We start from the raw sequence: 27,873 nt of genomic DNA on the forward strand, positions 1-27,873 counted from the left end.
ACACACACACACACACACACACACACACACACACACACATAAAATGTTAAAAAAAAAAATTTAGAGTAGGCCCTCAAATTAGCCAGGAAAATAAAGACAGAAATTTCAATATAGATATGCCATTTTAATATTTAATTTAAAATAAACCAAAGCTGGATTGGATTAGGAAAAAATAACTGATTTGCAGAATATCTTTATTTTTAATTCATGAAATTACAAGTGATTGATGAGAACAGAACTTACTTTGGAAATAAGAGGTGAACCATCCCTATTACCTTCACCCACCAGAGCTTGGCACGCCCCAAAACTCAAAGGAGGATTACATTCTCCATTGCCCCTTCCCGTCTCTACTGAGAGTCAGCTTCTAAACCCAGGCAAAGCTCTGAATCAGGGCCCACTTCCTGAGAAAGCAGGGATCTGTTGGTTCCCATCGAGGCTGGGCATATCGAGAAGCCACAAGGAGGCCACAGGGACTAGATGTTTGCTCTTAGAACCTGAATAAACCGTCCTCATGGTTCCCAGGTATAACCACCTCATGGCAGCATCCAGTCAGAGAGAGCGAGAAGGAAGACGGAAACCCTGAGCAGAACCAGTCCACCACCTTACCAAGGCCTGTCGAAGCTCTTCTCCCAGGGGCTGGTTGGCAGAGTAGCCTGTAGTCTCCTGCCCAGTCACTGGGGAAGGAGGACAGGCTGAGGGCCCCCATGAGGACAGGCTGGTCTTTGGAGAGGTATGAATGTGCAGGTTTATGAAAGGCAAGAACAGCATCCTCATCTCACACTGCTAAGGCACTGAGAGTAGAGCAGCAGACAGGGATGGTCCAGATGGAAAGGCAGGAGGCCCCCTGGACCCCGTGACTGGGAGAAAACAAAAATATTGCAACTGAAGAGATGCTAGGGACTACTCATGGGCCCATGACTGTGCAAAAAGAAGAATCGGAAAAGTGGGTAGAGCCACGCCTGCATGTCCATACCCATCATGTTCCCTCCCTTGCTCCAGAGTGGGAGGAAAAAAGGGATCCAGGGAGCAGAACATTGGGTATTTCCCTGAGACATATGGTTAAATATTAAAGAAATAAAGCTTTATATACATGGCAATATCCACCCCTTCCTGTCCTTTGCAGTCCCACTCAGGTATAGGTTGACCATTCGTCCCACTGTAAGGGAGATGATGGAGGGGTCAGCACCCATAGGGAGGGCTCAGCAGGCCTACCCACTCTTGCAGTGACAAGGACAAGCCCACCCACCAGCTCATTGCTAATGTGTTTCTCACCGTCACTCTGACCCCTCCTAGTCTTAAGTCTGAATGCGGTCACCCACGGGAAAAAAAGACTGAGTCTCAGGCAGGCAGGACAGAGCAAAGCAGAGCAGGGCTGGCGGAGACAGACTTCAAGCCTGTCTGTGGTCCTCGGCAGAGCGTGCGCTAACTAACAGGAGCTGGTCTGCAGGTTGCTCTCCGTAAGCAGAGATGCAATGGATGAGGGGTCGTAGACACTGTCAAATTCCTCGTCAGAGCTCAGCCCCTCTTGCTTGAGGGCTGCCTCGGCAGCTGAGCGGGAAGCTTTGCGCCTGAGCCGGAGAGAAAAGGAACAGACTGAGACCATCACCCCTCCACACTAAGGAAGTAATTCTTCTAAGACCTAAAGCTATTCACATGGTCCCCTACTAGTCAGGGATCTGGGGAGATAAAGTGAAGGATGGAAGCTAAGGTACTAACAGCTAACCTTACTACCGTGTAGGCAGAGTGAGGGGCAGAGAGGCGGCCATACCAAGCATCCTTTTCCAAGGATTTGATCCGAGCCTGGAGCTGTTCATTGACCTCATGCTGCTCCTCCAGCTCCCGCTGTGCCTTCTTCCTCAGGCTGTCCAGCCGCTCGATTTCCTCTTCTGCTTCATCCACCTGCCGCTTCAAAGCCTTCACCCTCAGGCTTAGCTAAGCAGGATAGGGTGTCCGCACATCAGAAAAGCAGTTACTCCCAAGGGCTGGGACCTCCCCTGCAATGATTCTGACAAGGGGCAATTGCCCCCCATTTCCCCCCATGCCAAAATGTTGTGACCTTGTATAAATCCTCCAGCCTCAGAGAATTGTTGAGAGGAGGTTAGGGAGCTGAGGAGATAGCTCAGCCAGTAAAGTGCTTGCCACGAAATCTCCCTAGGGCACACTAGCAAGTGCCAGGCCTTGTCTCAAAAAAAAAAAAAAAAAAAAAAAGGCTAGATGGTGCTGGATGAGTAACACCCAAAGCTGTCCTCCGGCCTCCACACACATATGCACATTTGTGCACGTGCATACACATATACAACCTACACACAAGCACAACACAAAGGTTACTGGGGATTCAATGAATTAATGTACATATAACACTTAGAGAAATTAGCATACTCAATACAGAGGCTATAACTAGTCTAGGCCTCTCAAGCTAATCTCTGTCCACACAAGCAAATTCTAAGACATAGGGGATGGTGGCCTCCTCTGGCCTTCAAGGGAACACATAACATATACTTGTCCCACGGCTGCCTGTCCACAGGGTGCCATGTCCTCACCTGGTCTTTCTGGTCATTGACATGCTGCCGCTCATCATCAATCTGGATAGAGAGCTCTTTAACTCTCCGTTCTAGTTTTCGATTGGTGGACTGTAGAACTGTCTTCTCTCTAAGAGCGAGCAGGAAAGGGAGGTCTTTTCTGTCATGACCCTCACCAGTAGATGGGGAGGATCCAGGGAAGTTCCAAAGAACCAGGGGCCAGTCCCATCCCAGAATTTCCACCACTCTGCTCTCTATCAGAAGCCAGGGGGACTCCCTGAGGACCAGGCCAGGTTGGCCAGACATGAGGTAGAAGATGAAGGGAGACCCAGAGAAGAAAAGCCCAGAGGAAGAAAGGGAGGGAGAGGGGTGAATGACAGGTTCCTATCACCTCTCTTCAGCTTGCAGCCGCTCTTGTAACAGTTGATTCTGGGACTCAAGCTGAGAGAAGCTGGCACTGGGTTTCTGGAAGCCTTCTGAGTTGGCCAACCGGGTCTTCAAGTCCTTGTTCTGAGAGAGGGGGAAAGAATCCACGGTTAGCACTCGAGGTGGTCCTTCCCGTCTGGCCCCGAGTCTATCCCCAAAACTCCTTTTTACCTGTCTCTCCAAGGAGATTTTGTCACACTCCAAGTCCTGCCGAGCAGACCTCTCCTGCATCAGCTCTGTCCTCAGCTGATCCATCTGTTAGGGATGGGTGAGAAGAATTAGCCCTGTGGAAGACTACACTAAACCAGCAAAGTGAATCAACAGAAGCAGACCCCTGGAAGACATTTTCTGAACCACTAGTCCCCCCAAATTCTCAGGCAACTAAGTACTCTCATCGTAGAATTACCAGCATTCCACTCTCAATGGCCTAGCGAGATGTGAGAAAGCCATCACACATTCCCACTGCCATGAAGCTACCTGTCATCATCCCTTCCTCATTATGTTAGAGTGTATCCCCGAAAATCAGTTTCCTGCAAGGGGCCCCAGAAGGCTACTACATAATCTGTGAAAGTGGAGCCTAAATTTCACTGGAGAACCTAAGATGTCTACGGTATTGGGAATGTGGGACATTTGCAGTGGAAAGATGCAGGCACCAAGAGGAGCTGATGAGAGAGGAGAGAGGCTATGTGTGCACCAGGTAGCAAAGCTGAAGGGGAAGGACTGCCCAAGACCAATAGAGCCAGATGATGTCACCATGAGCCCTGGATGCTAGATGTGCCTGTGGAGCTTACAATTAAAAGACTGCTTTGAGTCTCAGAACAGATTTTGAACTTCTGAACAGTATCAGAACTAGAAGACTACAGGGACTTTTAAAATTGGACTGATAGCATTTTGCATTATGATACTGACAGGAGTTTTATGGGAAGGGAAACAGTGGAATACTATAGATTAAAGTGATGTTTGGAGGTGGGCATGCCTCCCAGCACTTGGGAGGCAGAGGCAAGCAGATCTCTGTGAGTTTGAGGCCAGCCTGGTCTACATAGCATGTTCTAAGACCAGCCAGAACTACATAGAGAGACCCTGTCTCAAAAAACAACAAACAAACAAAAAAGTGATATGATTAGTTGTCAGGTTAAAAGAAGAAATTACAGCTATTCAAATGGGAGGAGCCATTTGAAAGAACGCTCCCAAAATCTCACAACCAGCCCTTCTGAATTGAAAGAGTAAAGTCAGCACAGCCTGGGCTGCCAGGACTTTCTCCAGACTCCAATTCTTGGCCTTCCTTCCACCTAAGGAAATCTGTCTACCCTTTCCAGAGCAGGTGAGAACCTGAAGCAGACTGCCTTGCCAGAACCATCCAGGTTTTGAAAGACAGGGGCGCAAAGCTGTCTTTGAGAGAGCTGGAGTGTTACAGTGGGGTGTAGGCCCAGTGAGGGCTCAGGGGGAGTCACCTGGTCCCGGCCACGGTTCACACGATCTGTTAACAGTTCCACCGTGTTCTTTTCTTCATCTAACTCTGCTTCCAGCCGTGAGACTTTCTCCTGAGGCAGAAGGACAAAAGGTCAATTCTGTCCCAAATTCTGGGCCCTCAAATGCCAAACTCAGATCAGGACCCCATCAAAACTTCAGCTCCACAGACTTTTTTCCCTGCATATTCCAGAAACCTTCTCCTCGCTCCGGCATGCTCAAAGCCACCATGGAGCCAGCGCCCTCTGCTGACCAGGAAGGCAAACCCTAGAATCCACTCCTTCTTGAAGTACTATTTCCCTAGTGGAAAAACTAAAAGTGAAAAGTTCTCCAGCAGAGGCCAGGATAGAAAAGCTCAGAAACAGCATTTCCAGAGTGTGGGGCAAATTTAAGCCACGCAGTACCATGCAGAAGTAAAAGCATGGATTCGGGCCAACCACCTAGGCCTGCACATCAGACCTACCATGTTCTCTGTACCTCAGTTCTCCTTATCTGTAAAATGGAGATGAGACCATCTACCTCACAGGGACAATCCCAGGATAAGATGAGTCTTACATGCCACACCACAGTGTATTATAACTTGTTAGTATTATTCTTACTTTCAAGTACAGCAAATCGGAGACTACCATTCACTCTAAGGGAGGAAAGCCATGCTCAGCTCCAGCCAACTAGTGACATGCAGAACTCAGGTCTAAGATGTTCAGTGCTAACAACTGTCCAAATGCAAAAGATGACAGAAATCCAAATTTTTACATGACATTTATAAATTTCTCAACATCTGCCTTTAGTTCATAGCTTAAAAAAACACAGTAACCCAGCAAAACCACCAGTTGTGGCTTCTCAAAATTTATTTTCTAGTACAGAAAAAGGCTTGGGATACATTGGGAGATCTATTTCCCTGCTCAAATCTCCCCTGCGCCAGCCGACCCAGAACCCCGTCTCTCCCCAGCCTGCCTGTCCGTGCCTTTACCTCGAGGCTCTTCAGCAGTCGCGCCTTGTCATCCTGGGTGCGCTTCTTGTTCTCGGCCTCCTGTTCCAGCCCCTGCAGTCGCTGGGCCAGCAGCTCTTTGTCCAGCCGGGCCGTGTCCCGCTCAGCCTGGGATGTCTGCAGGGCCTGCCGCAGCCTTTGCAGCTGGACCCAAAGACAACATACAACAGCTCATCCTAGCTGAAATGCAGGGGTGGAGGGCAGGCAGTCCACCCAAGGGAAGAACTATTTCACCACTGACACTCTTCAGCACCAGGCTGGGACCACAGCTTGGTGGCCGAGCACTTGCCTACAAGTGCCAGCTCGTGGTGACAGAACAGCTTTTAGTTCATTTTCTTTATCGTCTTAAAAGTTTCTACACAAATAGGAATCACTTGAGAGTTTTACTGGGGAGCAGGCACCACTGTGCCTATTTAAAGAGGTTTTAAAACTACCAAATCTGTCAGACATGGTAGTGCATGCCTTAAATCCTTTAGCACTTAGGAGGAAGAAATAAAGAGATCTCTGAATTTAAGGCTAGCCATAGTGACACCCTATCTCAAAACAAAAAACAAAAACAAACAAGAAATATCTACCAATCCTAGGTCCCAAATTATGATCTAGGTAATATGAAATGATGTTGAAGCATTAGGATTTTTAAGAATCTTGGCCAAGTAGTGGGTGGCGCACACCTTTAATCCCAGCACTCAGAAGACAGAGGCAATCAGATCTCTGTGAGTTCGAGGCCAGCCTGGTCTACAGAGAGAGATCCAGGACAGGTACCAAAACTACACAAAGAAACCCTGTCTCAAAAAATAACTAAATAAATAAAAACCCTTTCCAGGTGACTCTAATGTGCAGCAGAGTTTGAAAGCCCCTGCTGTATAAACGATACATCCCCTCTTTACTGTCCCAGTGTGAACAGCGCCCTCTTTTATACCTAAGTCTGGGCCCTAGCACTCCAGCCCACAGGTTCAGTAAGGAGGAAATGACCTTCAAACCAGAGAACACTATCCTGTCATCTAGGCTCCTACCTCATCCTGAAGCCGGCTCAGCCCTCCTGAATTCTTTTCGGCCTCACTGGCCCAGTCCTTGGCCTGCCGCTGGGCATCCGCTACTTCCCTTCGGGCCTTTTCCTTGTAGTCTTCCATCTGGGACTGGAGCTGCTGCAGAGCTAGCTTGGAGTCATCCCCAATCTGCTCCAGCTAAAATGGAGAGAAACACATTTTTCCAGCACTGCACCTCCAAACCATGTTCTGTCCCTTCTCTAGCCCCAGCTCCCAGAAGTCTCCCAAGAGCCTCCTTTCTGGCAAGCAGCCCTCTCGGGCTTTCCTGTCTAGATCCCTAGTATGGCTAGTAGTTATATTCAAATGTCTGCATGGACCATAGCTCTATCGGTTACTTATTACCATCTCTGATCTCATTTTCCCATCTATAAGATGGGATAATAAAGCCAGGCGGTGGTGGCGCACGCCTTTAATCCCAGCACTCGGGCGGCAGAGGCAGGTGGGTCTCTGTGAGTTTAGGGCCAGCCTGGTCTACAAAGCGAGCTCCAGGACAGGCACCAAAACTACACAGAGAAACCCTGTCTTGAAAAACCAAAAAAAAAAAAAAAAGGGGGGCTGGAGAGATGGCTAAGAGGTTAAGAGCACTGACTGCTCTTCCAGAGGTCCTGAGTTCAATTCCCAGCAACCACATGGTGGCTCACAACCATCTGTAATGAGATCTGGTGCCCTCTTCTGGCCTGCAGTCATATATGCTGTATATATAATAAATAAATCTTTAAAAAAGAAAAGAAAAGAAAGACCCTGTCTCAAAAACACAAAACAAGATAATGATGATAATAATAATAATAATAAGGAGGAGGAGGAGGAAGCGGCAAAAGCAGCAGCCTTTTTTTAAAAGGGAAGCTCTGGCCCAATCCTCTCTTGAGGAAAAGGAATGTCACACATCCTGCCCCACTTCAGGGTTAGTTTCCGCAGGGATCCCGGCTCTTCCTTGGGAGGGGTCCACACGACCTAGGTCTACCTCTTTGTTGAGCCGGTCCACAGTCTTGTTCAGCAGCCGCTTCTGCTCCTCCAGCTCGGCCCTGCTCCTCCGCAGAGCTTCCCGCTGCCTGCCCTCCTCCTCCAGGGCCCGGCTCAGCGCCTGCTGCTCCTGCCCGAGGCGGGCCAGCCCCCGCTGGGCCTCATCCAGCCGGACCTCCAGAGCCCGCTTGGCAGCCGCCAGGCTGCCCTCCTCCTCCTGGGCGGCGTTCAGAGCTTCCTCTAGCTGCTGTTTCTCTACCTGGGAAGAGGCAGAGGGGGAGAAGAGGCAAAACTTGCGCTGAAGGCATTGGCGGCAGGTAGGTAGGTGCTGGAAAAGTGGGGGCGTTACTAATGGAAAAGGCAGTGCCGGGTGTGAGGGCACCCGCCTCCAACCCCAGAACTTGTGAGGAAAAAGCAGGCAGACCTCTGTGAGTTAGAGGCCAGCCTGGTCTACACAGGGAGTTCCAGGCCCGGTGGGGTTATATAGTGAGAGACCCTGCCTCAAAAAAAACAACAAAGAGTAAGTAGGCAGCGCAAACAGGCTCAGAGGAACTGTCCAAAAATCAAAGCACAGAACAAGCAACGGGTGGGAGGTAGGAGACAAAAATACCAAAGCAAACTTTGAAACAGATACGGTGAGGGCAAAGGAGCAGCGCACGCTTCAGGCAAACGGAAGGCCGATACTTGGGGGGGGGGGGGGGGGGGGACCGTGCATGCAGGCACGCTTAAACAATGGCTGAGCACTGAGAGAGGGAGTGTCGCCAGGGCTGGAGGGTAGAAGGGCAGGGAGGCCCACCAGGCGGACAGGAGCGCTCACCTCCAGCCGATGCACTTTGTCCCGAAGCCGAGCCTCCACCGCTTCCCCACCCTCCGCCAGGCCGCGGGCCTCCTTCAACTGCTGCTCCAGACCCAGGATGCGCCTTCGGAATTCGTCGTTCTCCTCCTGGGTTTCCCGAAGCGTGGTTTCCACTGTTGCCCGACGCTGCCCCAGCACCATGGCCTCTGCCTCTGATGCCAGCTTAGCCTGCGGACAGTTGGGAGAATCGGCTCAGACCGTGAGGCTCAGATGGGTAAACATGGCATATCCAGGAAAACGGGCCACCCAAGTGCCCACCTGGCTCACAGGAGCCAGGCGTGGCCCCAGCCAAGGGGCTTCCGCCATAACCCTACCCCTGCAGAGAAGCAGCCGCCCCCTCCGCCCAAACCTGCTATTCCACACACACATGAGCCTCCAGAACTGCTCAGTACATACCCATCATAGGTAACTCTGCAGGCTCTCTGGCTCCTCAGCCCTCCTGACCCCTCAGCCTCCACCTCCTGAACCCTGGGCCCACTCCCCTTGCCTTGGAAGCCTCTTCACAGTCCTGCCGCAGCTGCTGCAGAGTCTTTTGTAGCTGGAGGTTCTGCTGTTCCAGGTCTCGGCCTCGATCAGCCTCAGCCCTCAGCACCGCCAGCTGCTTCTCTAGCTCCTGGTCCCTCTGTCGCCCAGCCACCTCCCGGCTCTGCCGCTCTGCCTGAAGCTCTCTCAGCTCCCCCTGGGTGCGTCGCAGCTCCTGGGAAGGGAAAAGGAAACAGTGGGGACGGCTATAACAAGGTTCCAGCATGCGGAGGAAGTAAGACTCTCGCGCATCGTGGAAAGGAACCTAAATGATAAGGCCGCTTCAGAGAGCAATCGGGCAGATTCCCAAAAAGCTGAACGCAGACTAACCACAGGACAGAGCAATCCTATTCTTAGTGACATGCCCGTGAAAACTGACAGTTCTCACAAAAACTTGTTCATAAATGTGAATCTTGAAAACATTATACCAGATGAAAAAAGCCAGAAATCAAAAGGCACATATTATAGAATTCCAATGATATGAAATGTTCAGCTTATAAAAATCTGGAGAGAAATCGTTGTCAGGGCATGGAGAGAATGGCCACTAAGGAGCATGGGATGCTTTTTTGGGGAGATTAGAATATTCTGTAACTAGATAATGGTGATGGCTTCGTAATACAATAAATATACTAAAAACCACTGAACTGTCTGTTCTAAAAGGAGAAATTTTGGGCCAAGTGTGGTAGTCCATTAATCCCAGCACGAAGAAAGGCAGATCTCTATGAGTTCAAGACCAGCCTGGTCTACATAGTGAGACCTGGTCTCAAAACACTAAAAATAAATTAATAGAGGAATTTTATAGTACATAAACCATAACACTATTAGAAACCATGTGGAGGACGAAGGGATGAACACATGACTAAAACAAGGCTGACAGTCTAAAAAAAATAAAAAACTGCAAAACAATAAATACTAATGCATCTTAAATGTCTTTTTAAAGGGCAGATAAAATATTAAGTATGGCTCTCCTTAGTGATTAGGCACCTTTGAAATTTAGAAATAGCTAATAAGGCTAAACATGCAGTGACTCTGTAATGTAGACACCAACAAAACTCGTTACAGAGACAATGAAACAGAGCCACTGTCTGGTCTGTGTTGGACTTGGTTAGTCTGCTTCCCTAATCTTCCCTCATCTACATTTTGTTTAAATACTTGGTAAAATACACCTCCTATCTGAGGCGTACTAATAAACGATACTGTCTGGAGAACAGGTTGGCCAGGTCAGCTATACATCAATAGGTTTCAGACTCTCCTTGGTATTTGTAACTTCATAATACAACATAGTTTATGTCATCCAAAAATAAACAGCTGTTTTCTTTTTTTTGTTTGTTTTTGTTTTGTTTTGGAGAGGGGGATTCTCTTTTCGGGAGAGATTTGAGACAGTCATAGCCCTGGCTGTCCTGAAACTCATTACATAGACCAAGCCTGCCTCTGCCTCCCAAGGGCTAAGATTAAAGGCATGCACCACCATACCCAGCCTATTAGCTACATTTTTTTTTAGGGGCGGGGGGTGGGTTCAAGACAGAATTTCTCTGTTTAGCCCTGGCTGTCCTAAAACTCCCTTTGTGGACCAGGCTGGCCTCAAACTCAGGGATCCACCTGAGTTTGGTATTAAAGAGTGCTGGTATTAAAGGTGTGCGCCACCACCTGGCCTATTAGCCGCACTCTTTCTTATCCTTCATAAACTACAACCAACAAGAGTATAAAACTGTGTTTATTTCAATTTTTATGACTTTCTCATGACTCATTTATAAACTATCATCCATGCATAATGAGAAAAGGATTGACTTTTAAAAAAAAAAAACGATCAAAGCGGGAATCTTGGAGTGTTATAACGGCACCCTGCCAGCAAGACTGTGGCCTGGGATACTGGGGAGATGCACATCAAACATTGGGCCCCTTAAGCACCATGTCCAGACTCTGTGCTTTCCAAATAGCCTTCAGATTACAATTTGTTTTTTATTTTGTTTTTTGTTTTGTTTTTGTTTTTTTTTTTCGAGACAAGGTTTCCCTGTGTAGCTTTGTGCCTTTCCTGGAACTTGCTTGGTAGCCCAGACTGGCCTCAAACTCACAGAGATCCGCCTGGCTCTGCCTCCCGAGTGCTGGGATTAAAGGCGTGTGCCACCACCGCCTGGCCAATTTGTTTTTGAAAGTAGGTCAGCCAGCCAAGCTGATACCAGCATTGCAGTGCAGGGATTATATTTCTCAATGTAAATGAATAAACAGGCATTCTAACAAAACATTTGTTTCACCATGTAGTTAATGAACTTCTCCCTGAAAGAGCAGTTTTTCTGAAATAACTTAGGTTCTGAGCCTGCAAAAATGACCCTGGGGTTTTACAAATCCATGTGTATTTAGCTGCCTATGATGTCGTCCAGGAGGCAGCCAGCAGCTTCTGCCTGTATCCCAACCTGGCTGCTGACAGCTTTTCATTAGGAAACTCAATAACCTACAAGGAGACCTGTCCCGCAGAGCTGGAAAGCCAAACCTGAGCTGCTAGGACGAAGCCTGAAAACCACACTCCTGGAGACAGCCCAACTAGCCCGGGCAGAGGTGCATCGGTGAGGCAGAAGTCATCCTGACCTGCAGTCCGCACCCCAGGTGCCAAGTACCTTTTTGAGCTCCTCAACCTGGTGAGTATCTCTTGCACCGGCTCGGGCCTGCTCTAAGTCCCTCTGTAAGACCTCCATCTTCTCCCCAAGTTCCTCTTCCATCTCCTCCTTCTCCATCCGCAGCTGCAGAAGTCTGAGCTCAGCAAGGTTATAAACAAAGGATAAAAGATCAAGGTCAGACTTCCCACACAGGGGAGAGTCACAGGACAATGGGAACAGCCAGCCCTCTGCAGGCCACTGCCACAGACTCTCACTCTCAAGGAGTGGATCTGGAGAACAGCAGCTTCGGAAAGAGCATGTGGGAGCACCGCACGAGAGCATCCCACGAGAGCACCACATGAGAGCATTGCATGAGACAGACATGAGAGCACCGCCTGAGAGCACCACATGAGAGCACCACATGAGAGCACCACATGAGAGCACCACATGAGACATAAGAGCACCGCATGAGACATGAGAGCACCGCATGAGACATGAGAGCACCACATGAGACATGAGAGCACCACATGAGACATGAGAGCACCACATGAGACATGAGAGCACCACATGAGACATGAGAGCACCGCCTGAGAGCACCACATGAGAGCACCGCATGAGACATGAGAGCACCGCATGAGACATGAGAGCACCGCATGAGACATGAGAGCACCACATGAGACATGAGAGCACCACATGAGACATGAGAGCACCACATGAGACATGAGAGCACCGCCTGAGAGCACCGCTTGAGGGAAAGGCAGTGGGGTACGAGAGTCAGGTTAAACACCCCTGCAAAAGGCAGGAGGGTCTTACTCCTGCTTGGTGGCTCTCAGCTCCTCCTTGTTTTTCTGGAACATGTTCTGCCAATGCCCTGTCTCCTCTGAGGTCTCCTCTAGCTCCCTTTGCAGCTCCCGGACCAGGGAAGACATCTTCTGCCTCTCAGCTTCCACTGCAGCATGGTCCTAAGGAAGGAGAAATTGAGCACCAGGAGGCCCAGAGGGCAAAGCTCACTTTAAGGCAGAAGAGGAAGGTGAAGCCCAGAGAGTACCATATCAGTGACACACTGACAGCCTGGTAGTATGATGCTAGGATGCTACAGTCCTTCTCTCTGTGATCTGCAGGAAGCCCCCTCCGTGATTTCCCCCATCGAGTGTGCCCACACATCCTTATGGTACTTCTAGCCTGTAACTCCTCCCTCTGCTCTGGTAGGTTTCCTAACCAAGGTTCTCACTACATCTCACATGTGACCTTTAGGGAAGGTTCCCGTTGCCACCATGAAAATTCCCAAAACACACTAATAAGGCAGCCCCGTTCCCTGGCAGGTCCTCTTCTCCCAGCCCCAGTTCTTGTCACGTGCCTGGGTCACATCTTGCATGCTCCGGCGAAGCTGCTCCGTGTCTCTCTGGTATTGCAGCCGGACATGCTCCACTTCCTGGTCATGGGAGGCCACCTCCTCTTTCAGGGCCCCCTTCAGGGCTGTCAGCTCCCGTTCCCTCAGCCTCAGCTGCTCCTCCACTCGCTGTTTTCCCTCCAAGACCTCTTCCAGAAGTTCCCGGGTCTCTAACAAGTCCTGGAGAAAGGGAAGGTGGAAGCTTGGGGGTGACCATATTAGGACTCATCCTGTCTATTAAAAAACTCATCCATTTAGCCAAAAATACTAATTGAGAGCTTGGCAGGGTGGCATATGCCTCTAACTCTGGTAATTAGAAGGCTAAGGCAGAAGAATCACACACTGGAGACCAGAATGGACAACGTAATGAAGTCCCACCTCCAAAAGAAAAATGTGTTGATGCTTTGTATTAGTATAGTATTAGATGCTTTTTGCCTTCTAAACTGACTATAAAGAATGGTCATCCCGGTCTCTAGCCTCACACTACCTTTGAGTCTGCCTGAAAGCACACTGAAGAACATGGTGAACACCTACCTGCTTTCCATACTTCCCGGAAACAGTGGATGAGCAGACCTGAGGATGCTGCAGGGCACCGAGGCTAGACTATAATACAGCCCTCTTCCTACCTTTAGGAGAATCTCCTTTGCAGGCTCAGGACTCTGGCCCTGTTTCAGCTTGATCTGTAGCTCCTTCACCTGGGTCTCCAGCCCATGCCGTAATCCTTCTTCCTGGCCCAGGAGAAGCTTCATGTTCTGAAGCCTAACAACAGATAGCATTACTGGATACTATGGTAGGCAGTTACAGGCTTGCCATACACAGATTCATTTAACTTTCCTTTAATTCTCTATTTTTTGCACATTGGTTTTTGCTGTGCTAGGGGATAGAGGGGCCTTGCCAAATTGGGCATTTCCCCAATAAACTACACCGTGCTCCTACTCGAATCTTTTTCTTTTTCCTTTATTACACACACACACACACACACACACACACACACACACACACACACGGAGACATCTGTGTGGCAGTCAGAGGACAACTTACAGGAGTTGAACTGGCCATCCCCTCTTATGACAGGACTGACCGTAACAGGGCCAGTTGTTTCTTTGTTTGTTTCCAGGGGCCGGTTTGCTAAGACCTCTGCCCCATATTACCAGACTATCCTATGTTGACTCATGTCTGGCTTCAATCAGACCCTCAGGAAGTACATCCAGTCTGGTAGCCAATCAGGGTCCTCCCCAACCACAAGCAGGAATTGCTCTTGCTATTTTCAAACAGACCCCTGTCACTACAACTACAGTTGCCGACCAGACACATGAGCCGATCATAAAATGACTCCTGTATCAATAAGGGTCTACACCCAATCACTTCAAAGTACACTTAACCACAGCTGGAACTCCCCTAGCTGTGCTTAAAAGGAGCCTGCCAGCTTCTCTCAGGGTTGCCATTAGGCCACTTTGTCAGATGGTTTGACCCCTGCATGCTGGAATTTTTGCTCTTGAGAATTAAACGCTCTTGTTGATTGCATATATGTCTGGTGGTCTTTGTGGGACTTCTCATGGACCCTAACAGGAGTCATTTTTCTCTTTCCACTTGTGGGTCCCAGGGACGAAATTCAGGTCCTTAAGTTCTGTGTAAGCACATCTTTACCAGGTGAGCCATCTCCAGACCCCTGTTCAAATCTCTCTCTCTCTCTCTCTCTCTCTCTCTCTCTCTCTCTCTCTCTCTCTCTCTTTTTGTTTGTTTGTTTGTTTGTTTGTTTTTTGCTTTTTGAGACAGGAATTCTCTGTGTATCCCTGACTGTCCAGGAACTCACTCTGTAGACTGTTCAGGCTGGCCTTGAACTCAGAGATCTGACTGCCTCTGCCTCCCATGTGTTGGGATTAAAGGAGAGTGCCATAACCGCCCGGCTCCCCCATTCAAATCTTAAATGAACATTTATACCCAACTGCTTCAATTAAAACTGTGACCTGTTCCTCAATGAGCTAGCCCTCCCAGTCTGTTTCAGTCTGTGGTACTCACCACCTTCTCAAGTGAATTAACTCACATACTCTACTTGTTTACTCTCTGTTCCCTGTCTCTGGGAGCTAAGATTCTGGAGAGGAGGGCCCCACCTGTATGGCTCACTGATGTACCTCAGGAGCCCACATCCAAGCCTGTCGCATAAACAACATCATTCACAGACAGAAGATATCTGCTAAATCAGTGAGCAAATCCTCACAATAATCCTGTAAGGTAGCTGATATTTTTAGGGCCATTTTGCAAACTAAGAACCTCAGGCAGGCACACCCTGGTAGTCCATCTCCAGATCACGCACTATCACCATTACCACAGAAAGGGAAAGAGAAAACGGTCCCAACCCCTTTAGCATCTCCAGATTCCCCTCTGCCTCCTTCAAACCTGGGAAGATCGACCTCTATGTCCAGCCCAGGTCCCTGACGCCGCCGACCCACGTGCCCCACGTGCTCCATCAGCTGCACTCACTCCTTGGCGCTCTGCTGGGCATCCCCCTTTCTCCTCTCCAGCAGCTCCTGCAGTCGGCTGCACTCTTCGGCCTTCTCCTCCAGCTGCCTCTCTAGCCCAACCCTGGATGGCTCTAGCTTCTGCCGCTTCTGGGAAAGACATGAAGAACAAGAAAAGCTTGTAGAAAGATCCACTATAGTCCACATGGTAGCACACGCCTGTAATCCTAACACTTGGGAGGCAGAAGCAGGAGGATCACCACAAGTTCAAGGCTAGCCTGAACTACATACACAGTGAGTTCCAGGCAGTCTGGGCTACAGAGTGAAATCTTGTCTCAAAAAAAAAAAATAAAAAAATAAAAAAATAATAAAATTTATATGTATAATTCAGCTATCATTTGGCTTAAAGGGGCTTATTGGGAAATGTTATCATTTTTACTATTTTCTTTTTTTTTAAGATTTATTTGTTTATTATGTATACAATGTTCTGTCTGCATATACTCCTAGACCCCAGAAGAATTTGACTCCAATTTGCAGTAAGGCTCCTTAAGGAAGGGAATGGCTCAGTTGCCTTTAGCCTACTGGCTATGAGTGGGTTAGGACCTCTGTTGGTCTTTTCTGTGTCAAACACAGATTGCATGCCCAGCACCACTTTGAGATCTTTGGCAGCAGTTAACTCTGCAGCTCACACACGATTGAGCCTGTATGATAGTGAGTATTCAGAGACGGGTAATACCTGGGGGGCGCTCACCAACCTAAGACAGAGCACCTGTGTGGCCTGGGCAGGCGTAAGGTGACCTGCTGACGTCCTACGCAACCTAAGTCAGAAGATCATTTTCTAGTAAAAGGGGGACCTGTAGGGCCCTGACCCCCATTTTGGGTAACTGTTACCTTGCTTGCTGACCTTGACCTTGATATCCTCCCTATGCTAATTCCCTGCTGGGTTCCACCCTCCTGAATGCTTAAGGGAAATTCCTTGTCTGTGTATCCTGCATAATGGGCGTTAACAGCTTAGATGCAAGATTGTAAAACATCAGTAGTAAACTTCTGCCCTCCAGGATTCTCTCATTGTGCTGTAAGCCTGTATTTAAGACCTCCTCCCTCCTTCAATAAACAACATTCGGCAAAAAATAAAATAAAATAAATAAAAATAAAATTTTAAAAAAAGAATAAATAAAAGATTTATTTGTTTATTATGTATACAATGTTCTGTCTGCATATATTCCTACACCCCAGAAGAAGGCACCCAGATCTCATTATAGATGGTTGTGAGCCACCATGTGGGTGCTGGGAATTGAACTCAGGACCTCTGGAAGAGCTGCCAGTGCTCTTAACCTCTGAGCCATCTCTCCAGCCCCATTTTTACTATTTTCTACAGAGAAAATATTTTACTGTTTAAAATAACCCTGGACTTTTGAATTATAACCTGTTTTTATGTTCAAGCTATCTGTGTATTATTTCTCCTGGAGTTGTACATAAAATGTTTTTACATTCAAAAAAAGGACAAACACTATAGAATTGTATTACATGAACTATATAGAATATACAAATTTATAGAGACAGAAAGATTAGATGTTATCTCAAGATGGAGAAGAAAGGAATATAGAGCAATGATTTCCTAAGTACAGAATCCCTGTTTTGTGTGATGGAAAAGTCCCACAAATGGACAGTAGTATCAGGACATAATATCATGAATGTAATAAATCAATACAATTAATGTAATTAATGAATATCATAAATATAATTATCAAATGAATACTGTGAATGTAATCAATGAATACCACAAATGTAATTAATATCATGAGTGTAATTAATGAATATCATGAGTGTAATTTTAAAAATTAAAAAAGAAAATCTACCAAACCTACTTGAGACTCCTAAGTGTTCTAGTAATAGCAGCCATGAGTCAGAATTACTCAACTATGCTGATCCCTGACTCTCAGTCCTCAGACACTAAGAAATGCTTGTTTTAGGCTGTTAAGTTTTAGAGTAATCTGTTTTGCAACAAATAAAAAGAGTCTATTATTATCTTCACTTAGTGTTAAGGAAACAGGATTTGAATACTTGAAGAACTTAACTAAGATTAGTTTCACAGCCAGCAATTACTAGAATCAAGGTTGGAACCCATTAAGTTTGATTCCACACAACCATTAACCTGCACTGACATCTCCTTAACAAGGGGATTGCAAACCAACCCGAGCTACTCCAAAGACGGACAGGGCAATACTATAAAGGAGGAAGGCGCATTTACAAAGGGCTGGGGCTGGGGGTGTGGTCAGAGGACCTGCCTAGCATATACAAAGCCCCGGGTTCCATCCCCAGCAAGGCATAAACTGGGCATGGTGATTGACATTTGTAACCCCAAATCTGGGAGGTGGAGGCAAGAGGATTAGAAGTTCGGGGTTAACACGGTGAGTTCAGGGCCAGTCCTTCTGAGACTCTGTCCTTCCAACCCCAAAAAGAAAAGTAAAAAAGGTAAGCTTTAGAGGAAGAGCGGCTGTGTCCTTTCATCTCTGCGACCTACTGCCACAAGCAATTCCCGAACCTCTCCTGTCTTCAGACCTCCCCTCAGAAAAGGGCCTTCGGCACACTTTGCACAGTCACAGTCATGACCATGTATTGCCCAGGATCGTATCTGCCACAAAAACTACACTCAACAAAATGACATTATTATCATTACCATCATAATTATGATGAGAAAAAGACTTGAGACACACAGAATGTAAGTAATTTTCTTTTCTTTTTGGGGGACATGGTTTTGTGTGGCCCAGTCCATCTTCAAACCTGATAAATAATAGCCAGAGAGGACCTTGAATTCCTGATCCTCCTACCTCTACTTCCTTAGTGCTGTACTGGCAAGCACCACCACTATTGGTTGTGTTCGGTACGAGGGATTGAACCCAGGACACTTCGTGCATGCAAAGTGAGTACTCTGTCAACTGAGCTACACCCCTGGGCAGAAAACAAAAGCTAGTTCTCAAGCTTTCTATAAGCAGTCAACAGCAGGACATGGTGTAGCTGGAGAGCTTCTCTCCAGGTCCCACCAAGCCCCCACAGTCCCACAACCCACATATAAAATAATCACTCAGAGCTGTGGGATGTTCTGTATGGCAAATGTGTTGCTCTGATTGGTTAATAAATAAAACACTGATTGGCCAGTAGCCAGGCAGGAAGTATAGGCAGGACTAACAGAGAGGAGAATTGAGGGAACAGGAAGGCAGAGGGAGAGACCTGCCAGGCGCCGCCATGACAAGCAAGATGTAAGGTACCGGTAAGCCACGAGGCAACTTATAGATTAATAGAAATGGGTTAATTTAAGATAGAAGAAGTAGATAACAAAAAGCCTGCCACAGCCATACAGTTTATAAGTAATATAAGCATCTGAGTGATTATTTTATACGTGGGTTGTGGGACTGAGGGGGCTTGGTGGGACCTGGAGAGAAGCTCTCCAGCTACAACATGGACTCCTAGGGAAAATGAAAAGGAAGTAGATCTGTACTGTGCTCCACCCTTTAAGTCCCAGAGAAATTCAAAGGCCTGGCTGGGACTAGGACACTCACTTCTTGTCTCACTCAATACAGACAGTACTGACTCAGAAGAGCCAGCCCAGCTGGGCAGGGTGGCGCACACCTTTGAACCCAGCAGAGGGAGGAAGATCTCTGTGAGTTCAAGGCTGGCCAAGGATACTCATACTCCGTAAGACACCACCACACACACACACACACACACACACACACACACACACACACAAAAGAGCCAGCCTAACTCATCTTCCCTGTGGTCCTTCACCCCTCCCACACCCCTAACCTGCCTTACCTTCACCTCTTCATCCAGCTTCTTCTGGAGCTCCTCCACTTTTCGGGTAAGCTCACCCTGCCCTGCCAGGGCCTTAGTAGAAGCAGGAGAAACCATCTGCCAGAGTATGGGGGAATCAGTAGGGTGGGAGGTGAGTCCACATCCAGATCCCTGGAGGCCCTCAAGGCCTGGGTCCTGACCCCAAGAAGGTCACTTACCCCCAGAGGCTGCATCTGCTCCAACACCAAACTAACTTTCCTCTTCACAGAGGCTTCACTTTCTGGGCTTCTGGAGGATAGAAGGACGGAAGCAAGGGTCAACGGAGGGGAGGAGAGACCAGGAAAGAGATGGGAAGTGAAGCCAGAGGGACAAGAAAGAAGTGTATGCTTCCACTACTGGGTGGACCCCACTCACCCTTCCCTTAGGATGCCATAGATGGTAGCCTTCATATGGTCCACACTGCCTGGTGGAGCTGCCTCCCGCTGGTCTCGGAGAAGGTCTGGAGTTGATTTGAACTGGAGGAAAAATGAAGAAACAAAAAGAAAGGAAGAAGAGAGGAAGGGAGGGAAGATCAGGCCAGAGTGCATATGTCCTTCAAATGGAACACAGGCAGCAGTTGAGAGATGAAGTCTCTCAGCACAACGAACAACACAATTCAGGCCTGAGGCACAGCCCCAAAAATGTCCAAGCAGGAGGGGCGTCTGCACTACTGCTGCCAATCAGACTTTCCTCAGTCACCAGCTGTGAGCTATGCCACAAGTAATTTGTCATTAACACCAACAGATGTACTAGAATTTATGAACACACAGAGAGTTCCAGAATGCTCGTAAGTTAGTCTCCCCACTTAAGTCACATCCCTGAGTGCAAAAGGAGAAAGCATGGACCTCAAGCAAGACTATCAGGGGAGCTTTCCCTACCCTCCAAGGATGCATTACCAAAGGTGCTAGACCTAGCAAACTAGTATTGGCTGATGACCGAAGGATGGCTAACTCTCCATGCTCACGTCCATTTTCCTGAGACTTTTACCCACGAAAGTATGTTGTGTACGTGGGTACGTAGTGGATAAGACGGAGAACAAAAGGCAGACTTTCTGCCCCGTGTTATCTGAATTAGCAGAGGATTCCGTGGGCTGATGCAAAGCTGGGGTTGGCAGTGGGGAGGGATGACATCTGACCTGCACCATGGTGGGATCGTGTGCTTTCTCCCGTGGTTCCTCAAAACTCTGAAGGACCCAGTCTTGAGTCTGCCGGGAACGGCTAAAGCTGCTGAGAGAGCTCTGGCTCTGAGTCGGCTGCTTTGAACTGTCCACGTGGTCGTCATACTTCGTACCAGGGGTCCAGTGGTTGGGGGGCTGGCGTTCCCGATCCTCGCGGTTCTCCCGTGAGAGCCGGCTGTCCAGACTCTGGCTCCGCTTGCGCTGCTCATGGGGAAGTGTCCGCGTGCGGCGGCCAGTCCGGCCTCGGACCTGGCCCCCGGTTTGGCTATCAAACTTGTTGATGAGTGAGTCCACGGAAGACAACGGAGCAGTGTCTATGGTGTCAACCGGGGGAGTCTTTTGAGGGGCTAGCTCCAACAAGCTGGCGCTCCTGTTGCTGGGACCCACAGAAGCAAGCCCTATCAGAGAGGCTTGGGACTGGGAACGGGGCAGTCTTCCATTCCAGTGGTCCCTGGGCTCCTCATCAGATGTGCTGCCCTGAGAAGGGGCAGGAAACCCCTGGACTTGAGAGTAGGGGTTCTCAGGGGGCTCTGAGTCAGAGCTCAGTGCTCCTGGGGATCCCCGGTTGTTGGTCCCCTTGATTTGTACCCCAAAGGAGTCACTCCCTTTCTCTCCACTGTTAAGCACCACAAAGGGCTGTCCAGCAATGCCCTGCACACGCACAGCAACCCCATAGGTACTGGCTCGTGCGTCCTTAGCAGGGCGTCTCCCACCGCGACGAAGGGTGCCCATCTCGGCAGCACCCTCTGGCTCTGTGATAAAGCGAATTTGGACTCCATGGTCTACAGGGCCCCGAGGATCAGCCATCATGTGTGCCTGCTCCACATGTAGGAGGGGTCCTAGAAGATAAAGAAAACAGTTTTAGCTGAGGAGCCGGAAGTAGAAACCCAGCTTTAGGGAAGCTGGCTGCCTTGCCAGGTCCTTCTATAGAAAACGGTTCTCATATTTTTATCTGAGCAGCAGAAATGTAGTATATGGGCGTCCACCCTCAGTTTCTGACTTATTAGTCATGGAGCTAGACTGAGGATTCGAATTCCTCAGCAACTTCTCCCAGATGAGGCTAATACTCCCGGTCCAGATAGCACACTTTGAAAAGGCTAGAGAGGTAGTTCATGAGTAGACAGCTTGCTAGTATGTACAAGGTCCTTCCAACATAGGAAGAAAAAAAAATCAAAATAAAATAGAGAATATACTTTGAGGTCCACAGACTCAAAATAATTCATTTCCTTTAATGCAATCCTGGGGAGTGTAGCTTATTAAGACTTTGAAGATGTCTACTGATCTTCACATACAACACAGATAGCCTCTCCCATGTAAAGGTAGATCCCCAAACCTGCCAATCTGATTCCTCCACTCCTTTGAAAAAAGAAGCCTCCTCCTGCAGAGTTTGTTAAAATATATAGATCACAAAATGTGGCATCCCGTTTCTGGGAAGTCACTTAAACTGGTACGGAGACAGCAGCGATGTCTCTGGGGTGAAGGTACCGAGGGCAAGACAGACAGAAGAGGTGTACTCTCTGGGCTTTCCACCGGGTAGCTTTCTGTCCCTTCTGAACCTAATACCATGTAGATGTACTGCCTATTTGTTTTGTTTTGGTTTTTTGTTTTTCGAGACAGGGTTTCTCTGTGTAGCTTTGTGCCTTTTCCTGGAACTCACTTGGTAGCCCAGGCTGGCCTCGAACTCACAGAGATCCGCTTGGCTCTGCCTCCCAAGTGCTGGGATTAAAGGCGTGCGCCACCACCGCCCAGCGACATACTGCCTATTTGAGGAAGGACTTCCAGCTGGGTTGTGACTCAGTGGTATAACATTTGTCTAACTTGTGCAAGATCTGGATTCAATCCCCAGCACCCCCAGAGAGAGAAAAGGAAGAGGGGGAGGGAGGACTGAATTGTGGGGGTTTTTTTTGTTTTTTGTTTTTTTTTTTTTTGAGACAATGTCTTCTATAGCCCAAAGCTGGCCTCACACCCATTATGCAGCTGAAGATGACCTTCAGTTCTGATCCTTCTCTTTGCACTTCTTGAATGCTGGGATTACAAAGGTGAGCCCCCGGGCTTGGTTTTATGCAGTGCTGGGATGGGACTCAGAGTTGCTGGGCAAGCACTCTACCAACAGAGCTTCAGCTCCCGCCCTTTAAATATGGGTTTTAGTGTGCTAGTCCAAGGACCCAGAATAGGCAGGCTGTGGGAGAGCCAGGGCCATCCACAGGCCAACTTCCTGGTCCACATTGCCCAAGCTTAGAGTCAGTAAATGGAATGTGCTCCAGGTGTGCTCTGGCTCCTGGAACTTGGGAGGGAGGTTTTGTTCCAAGCAAATTAAACAACAAATGCCTTCCTCACTCCTTCTGCTGGCCTCTACTGGAGCCCAGCACCGAGCTGGAGGGAGGAACCTCAGGTGTGCCAGACAGAAAAACAATCATACCCAGTTCAACCTCCCTGTGGGGCTCTGGGCCAAGGGAACTTGGCAAGGGCCCTCTCAGAGATAGTAGAAGGTCTAGGAAGCCAGAAAACCAGGGCAGCTGAAAGGAGGGGATGGGCAGGAGGAGGGGATGGGCAGGAGAGGATGGGCAGGAGGAGAGGATGGGCAGGAGGAGGGGATGGGCAGGAGGGGATGGGCAGGAGGAGAGGATGGGCAGGAGGAGAGGATGGGCAGGAGGAGGGGATGGGCAGGAGAGGATGGGCAGGAGGAGGGGATGGGCAGGAGGAGGGGGTGGGCAGGAGAGGATGGGCAGGAGGAGGGGATGGGCAGGAGGAGGGGATGGGCAGGAGGAGGGGGTGGGCAGGAGGGGATGGGCAGGAGGAGAGGATGGGCAGGAGGAGGGGATGGGCAGGAGAGGATGGGCAGGAGGAGGGGATGGGCAGGAGGAGGGGATGGGCAGGAGGAGGGGGTGGGCAGGAGGAGGGGGTGGGCAGGAGGGGATGGGCAGGAGGAGGGGATGGGCAGGAGGAGAGGATGGGCAGGAGGAGGGGATGGGCAGGAGGAGAGGATGGGCAGGAGGAGGGGATGGGCAGGAGGGGGGAATGGGCAGGAGGGGCAGAATCCAGGTAGGAAAAGGTTTGGAGGAGAAATGGACACTGAGGGCATTCTTAGCATTCCCAGACCTTCCCAACTGGAGAAGGAAGCGCTTTATTGGGAATGATTCACTTTGGGGGTCCTGGGACTGTGTACCTCCTCCATGACACAGCCCACACTAACTTCTAACAGAATTTTTAAGTTTGTAAGGGCAGTGGAGAGAAGCTCTCATTACTCAAGAAAAAGAAAAGGCACCAGAGCAGTGGTGGGTGGCAATCTCTTTGGAGTCAAGAATCCTTTCACAGGGGTCACCTAAGACCATCAGAAAACACTGGTATTTACATTATGTTTCATAACAGTAGCAAAATTAGTTACAAAGTAGCAATGAAAATGCTTTTACTGTTGGGGTCACCACAACGGGAGGAACTGTATTAAAGGGTCGCAGCATTAAGAAGGTTGAGAACCACTGCTCTAGAGTCAGCACTTGTGGGGCTGAGGCAGGAGGATTGCCATGAGTTCAAGATCAGCTGCAATTGCATAGTGAGACTTTGCCTCAATAAAAAGGCTTAATAAAGAAACTGCTTCCCTTCTTTCTCCACATGCAATAATTTTATAATGTGTAATTTTTTTTTTTTTTGAGACAGGGTCTATGTAGCCCAGGCTGGCCGTGACTGAACTTACTAAGTAGCTAAGGATTGTTGCTGAGGACGTTGAGGTTCCTTCTTTGGGGTCTTAAGTTTCATTAGTACAAGAATTTATAAATGGACCCAGCAGAAAGCTTAAAAACAATTGTATTAGAGTTTGAGAGACAAGCAATAGGGCAGACAAACTCAATCTCAGCAGTTGTCAGGAGGAGGGAAATGGAAAGAAGTTGCCAGAAGTGGGAAAAGAGAAAGCCACGCCTTTAAGAAAGCAGGCAGTTTTAGTAATGGAAGACAGCACCCAACCACACAGCAGACACGCAGCTGCATGGCAGAGGGGCTTCAGAGGAAAAGAGAAAGCCCCGTGTGTATGGGGAGGCATGCCCAAGCTTTGGTAGGCATCTAAGAGAAGAAGAAACAGAAGAGGCAAAGTCGTGCTTCTCTCACTGGGAAAAGCAGATAGTTTGTTGCAGAGCTTCCATCATTTACATAGACTCCCAGCAGGTTTACCTCAGTTTACCTCCATACATTTACTGAAGAGATTAGTTCCTGTCTCTTCCACTAGACAATGAGCTCCTCCAGGGCAAAGACCAAGACTCTCAGCTACCCTCTGCCTGGACCATGGAGACTGGAAATGAATACTCTTTGAACCACGGCAGGCTCTCCCAGCAGCAGAAAGATATGTCCATGGATCTCATAGCATTCTTTGTGCCTTAGTAACAAGACGGCTTCCTGGACTGGACTCTCTGCCCCACACAGTCCTGATCTTACTTACAATCAGGTGTACCTAAACTGCCAGCTCTCAGAAGTCACATGATTTATTTATGATGAAGTTCTGCCCTGTCAGTCTATCTGCAGATCACCCAGATCAGGGCAAGGAACTCCCCTGTAGGCACAGCAAAGTGCCCAGCCCCTGGGCCCAGAGTGCCAGACAATGCAGGGGTGCTATCCAGTGTTCCCCTAGGTTCCAAAGACACCCCCCCTCCTCGATCACTATCTGCTCCAGGACATGTGGGTCAGGGGCCAGGGCTGAGAGATCTTTAGGGTGGGTCAGAAAACAGAGCGCTAAATGATTCAACACGGAAAACCCGAAACCTACCCGCCTTCAGTTACAGAGGACAGCGGGGTGGGGCCCAGGGAGCAGGGCAGCTCCAAGGCCTTGCATAAGCCCTAGGCAGGTAAACAATGACCATGGCATGAAGTCCAGGGCCGTGCTCTCACCAGATGCCTGACCCTCTTTTCCCTCCCCTGGCACATGCCCAGGGCATTTCTCACCAACTGTACTCTGGGAAAAGACCAGGACAGAAGTTAATTCAGCGCCATCTGTCTGCCTCTGCCATTCCTGCCTGAACACTGGGAGAAGGCACGGTACACCTGCACCAGACAGCCACTGCTCCCTGAGTTACTCATTAGCCTGCCCTGCCCCAATTCCATCACCTCTGGCCCAGCCATTCGCATCTGGCTTCCAACTAGGAGTGACAGGGTCCCCGGACTTCTGGCAGGAAGTGGGGGTGGGGTGGTTTCGGGTGTGTGGAGGAAGGGCTGATGTACACAGGGCCAGGCAATATGCTGGATGCTGAATAACTGGAGCACTCAGAAAGAGGAAGAACTAGCAGACCGTCAATTAGAACCACCTCAGTGGCGACACAAAAGCAGCTAAATGGTCCAAACAGAAAAGGAAGCTCCGTGGCCTCATCATTTGATAAGAAGGCTCCTTGTGGGCCCACACAGAACCAACCCCCCAAGTGGACTCCAGACTAGGTCCACTCAAAAGCAGAAACCTGAGAGCCAAGCTAGAGTTGCTTGGCCAGTGGGGGTAAAAAAAAAAAAAAAAAAAAAAACAATGAAGAACTGGGCCCTTGCAAACAGGCTGGACTGGTTTGAGAGGCAGAGGGAAGGGAGGCCTGGGAGGTTACTCTGGAAGCTTGCAAAGCCGATCAGAGAGGTTCCCCACCAAAGGCACAGGGACAAGACCAAGAGTGGAAGCTCTGTCCAGCCTACATGCTGGGGCCGGGGCGCGCTGGAGGAGGCGGCCGAAGGTGGGAAGGGAGGCGGCAGGAGTTAAAGATCACAAAGGACTTGGTGACAGGCCAGTGTGAGACAGGACGCCTTGTCTCCCTCCACCACTCCCTCTCAAGTTCCCGAAGTTGCATTCCTGGCCTTACACTTACCTTCCTCAACTCCCAACGCTTGGTTCTCCCCTCCCAGGCACAAGGAGAAGCAGCCCTACCCCCTCTCCTCCCACAAGGGTAAAGGCAGGCAGACTCGCCTGGGAACCACAGGAAGCCAGAATCCTCTTAGAATCAGGCAAATCTCTGAATCTGCGGTCTCCCAGAGCCAGACCCAAACTCCCAACTACCCAGGATGAAAGGAAAGGTGCCCTGGAACATGTAGGCAGCCTGTCTACACACATAGCGGTTGCTAATTATTCCCCAATTACAGCAAGTGTCCTCAGACAGAGCATCAAAGGGGCCAAGCTAAGGTTGACTCTGCTTCCACTGCTGCCTAAGGCAAGGAAATTCACCTCAGAAGTTGTCTGGGGCTCAGCGTATCCCTCTCATGTGGCCTGGGAATCTGGAGATGTCATTCCCCTAGTCTTTTGGTCTCCTGGGGAGTTCTGCCTATGTGTCGGCACGACAGTGAGTTATCACGGGTCATGAGTCAGGGATGCCTACTAAGGCTTCAGGGAATCAAGAGGATTCTGTGGCCTCAAGGAAATGAGCTGCACCCCCAAATCTCACCAGTGTCCCCCAACCTAGAACTAAAGAAAAATATATATATATTTGTTGGAAGGAAAGGTTTGACAACAGCCCCAGGAAAGAAGACAATTTCTAGGTGGGCGTGGTGACACATGCCTGTAACCCCAGCATTGAGAGCTGGAGGCAGGCAGACAATCAGTTCAAGGTCAGCCTCCGCTGTACAACAAGTTCAAGGCCAGCATGGACTACATGAAACCGAGTACCAATCCATGGTCCAACACTCCCGAAAAAGCAAACATTTTTAGCCATTTTTTGGGGGGGTCCAGAGATTTAATGTTCTTGGTGCCCCTCTCTTAGAGAACACACACGGTTCTTTCTAGAGGAAGAAGGAAAAATTCTCCCTGGCATGAAAAGACAGAAACAGCCTTAAATAATCTCACACCTAGCAAAGAGATGGGGGTACTCTCATAGTCTTAGTGTCTGACTGGCAACCGCTTCCACCTGTGGGCAAACGACCCCACATTTCAGAGCACTCCCAAAGCCAGCAGGAGGGTGTCAGAGGCCAGCAGGGGCTGACCAGCACCTGCTGATATCTCCACTTCAGTCTCTGAACCTTCCATTGGCTCCGATACGACGAACCCTCCCCCGCCCCCACGCTGGTCTCCAAGAGAAATTCTGCCCCAAGGGCTGGCGCCTGACCTCCAGAGATCGCAGCGCCGAAACACGGGCATGCCCTGGGAATAACCTCACCCTCAGGTGCCCCACACCTGGCACCTTACCAGCCACTTGCTTCTGACCGTGGAGTAGGTAGGGGCCAGCTCTCAGTCCGGCCACCGCACTCTGACCGCCCCTCCTCCTAAACTCAGCACCTGTGCCCAGGAGGAGGGCATCTGATGCCTCCACCCCGCCCCTGAGGCGCACTCCGGAGGGCCCACCCACCTCGCAGGTGTCCTCGCTCCCCGCAGGCTCACTCCCCGGGGTCGGGCTCGGTGCTCTCGGGCTCGCACACCCCGCAGGGGCTCGCGCTCCGTCAGCCCGCGCTGCACGCGCGGCCGCAGCCCAGCCCCTCCGAGCTCTGAGCTCCCTCCCCTCCCCCCGCCCACCAACCTGTTACTCCCCAGGAGCTCCGCCCCCATTGGCCGTCACCTCCCGCCCCGCCTCACCCTTCCTCCTATTGGTCTGCTTCCCGCAGGGGGCGGGGCAGCCGCCGCGGGAACCTGGAGCCGGGGTCCCCAGCCCGGTGGGCGGGAGGGGCGGCGGGGTCACGTGGGATGGCGGGGCGCCCAGG

At 49.6% G+C, this 27,873-nt stretch overlaps 1 protein-coding gene across 2 annotated transcripts; it reads right to left on the reverse strand.

The window, feature by feature from the left end:
- Nucleotides 1–103: 103 nt before the first annotated feature.
- Nucleotides 104–27,650, reverse strand: Cgn (cingulin). Of its 2 annotated transcripts, none has more exons than XM_059265799.1 (21): nucleotides 27,525–27,650; nucleotides 20,194–21,074; nucleotides 19,434–19,534; nucleotides 19,238–19,307; nucleotides 19,041–19,136; nucleotides 15,247–15,374; nucleotides 13,392–13,524; nucleotides 12,733–12,945; nucleotides 12,189–12,337; nucleotides 11,397–11,529; nucleotides 8,750–8,959; nucleotides 8,224–8,430; nucleotides 7,408–7,665; nucleotides 6,414–6,584; nucleotides 5,383–5,544; nucleotides 4,397–4,486; nucleotides 3,117–3,200; nucleotides 2,911–3,029; nucleotides 2,541–2,649; nucleotides 1,769–1,932; nucleotides 104–1,568 (listed from the first exon to the last, which is right to left on the reverse strand). In XM_059265799.1, the coding sequence occupies exons 2-21, from the start codon at nucleotides 21,043–21,045 to the stop codon at nucleotides 1,427–1,429; spliced, it is 3,591 nt and encodes a 1,196-aa protein (XP_059121782.1). In that variant the 5' UTR covers nucleotides 21,046–21,074; nucleotides 27,525–27,650; the 3' UTR covers nucleotides 104–1,426. The 2 variants fall into 2 exon arrangements, with proteins under 2 accessions (XP_059121782.1, XP_059121783.1); XM_059265800.1 differs by lacking the exon at nucleotides 27,525–27,650 and adding an exon at nucleotides 27,365–27,451.
- Between the last annotated feature and the right edge of the window lie 223 nt (nucleotides 27,651–27,873).

Source organism: Peromyscus eremicus, chromosome 6 (assembly GCF_949786415.1).
Source record: "Peromyscus eremicus chromosome 6, PerEre_H2_v1, whole genome shotgun sequence".
Classification (NCBI taxonomy): Eukaryota; Metazoa; Chordata; class Mammalia; order Rodentia; family Cricetidae; genus Peromyscus; species Peromyscus eremicus.

Coding starts and splice junctions, on each gene's coding strand:
- Cgn (XM_059265799.1), bottom strand. CDS start 21,045: ATGATGGCTGATCCTCGGGGCCCTGTAGACCATGGAGTCCAAATTCGC. Junction 19,535..20,193: donor ACGATCCCACCATGGTGCAG/GTCAGATGTCAT, acceptor TTTTTCCTCCAG/TTCAAATCAACTCCAGACCT. Junction 3,201..4,396: donor TGAACCGTGGCCGGGACCAG/GTGACTCCCCCT, acceptor CATCCCTAACAG/ATGGATCAGCTGAGGACAGA.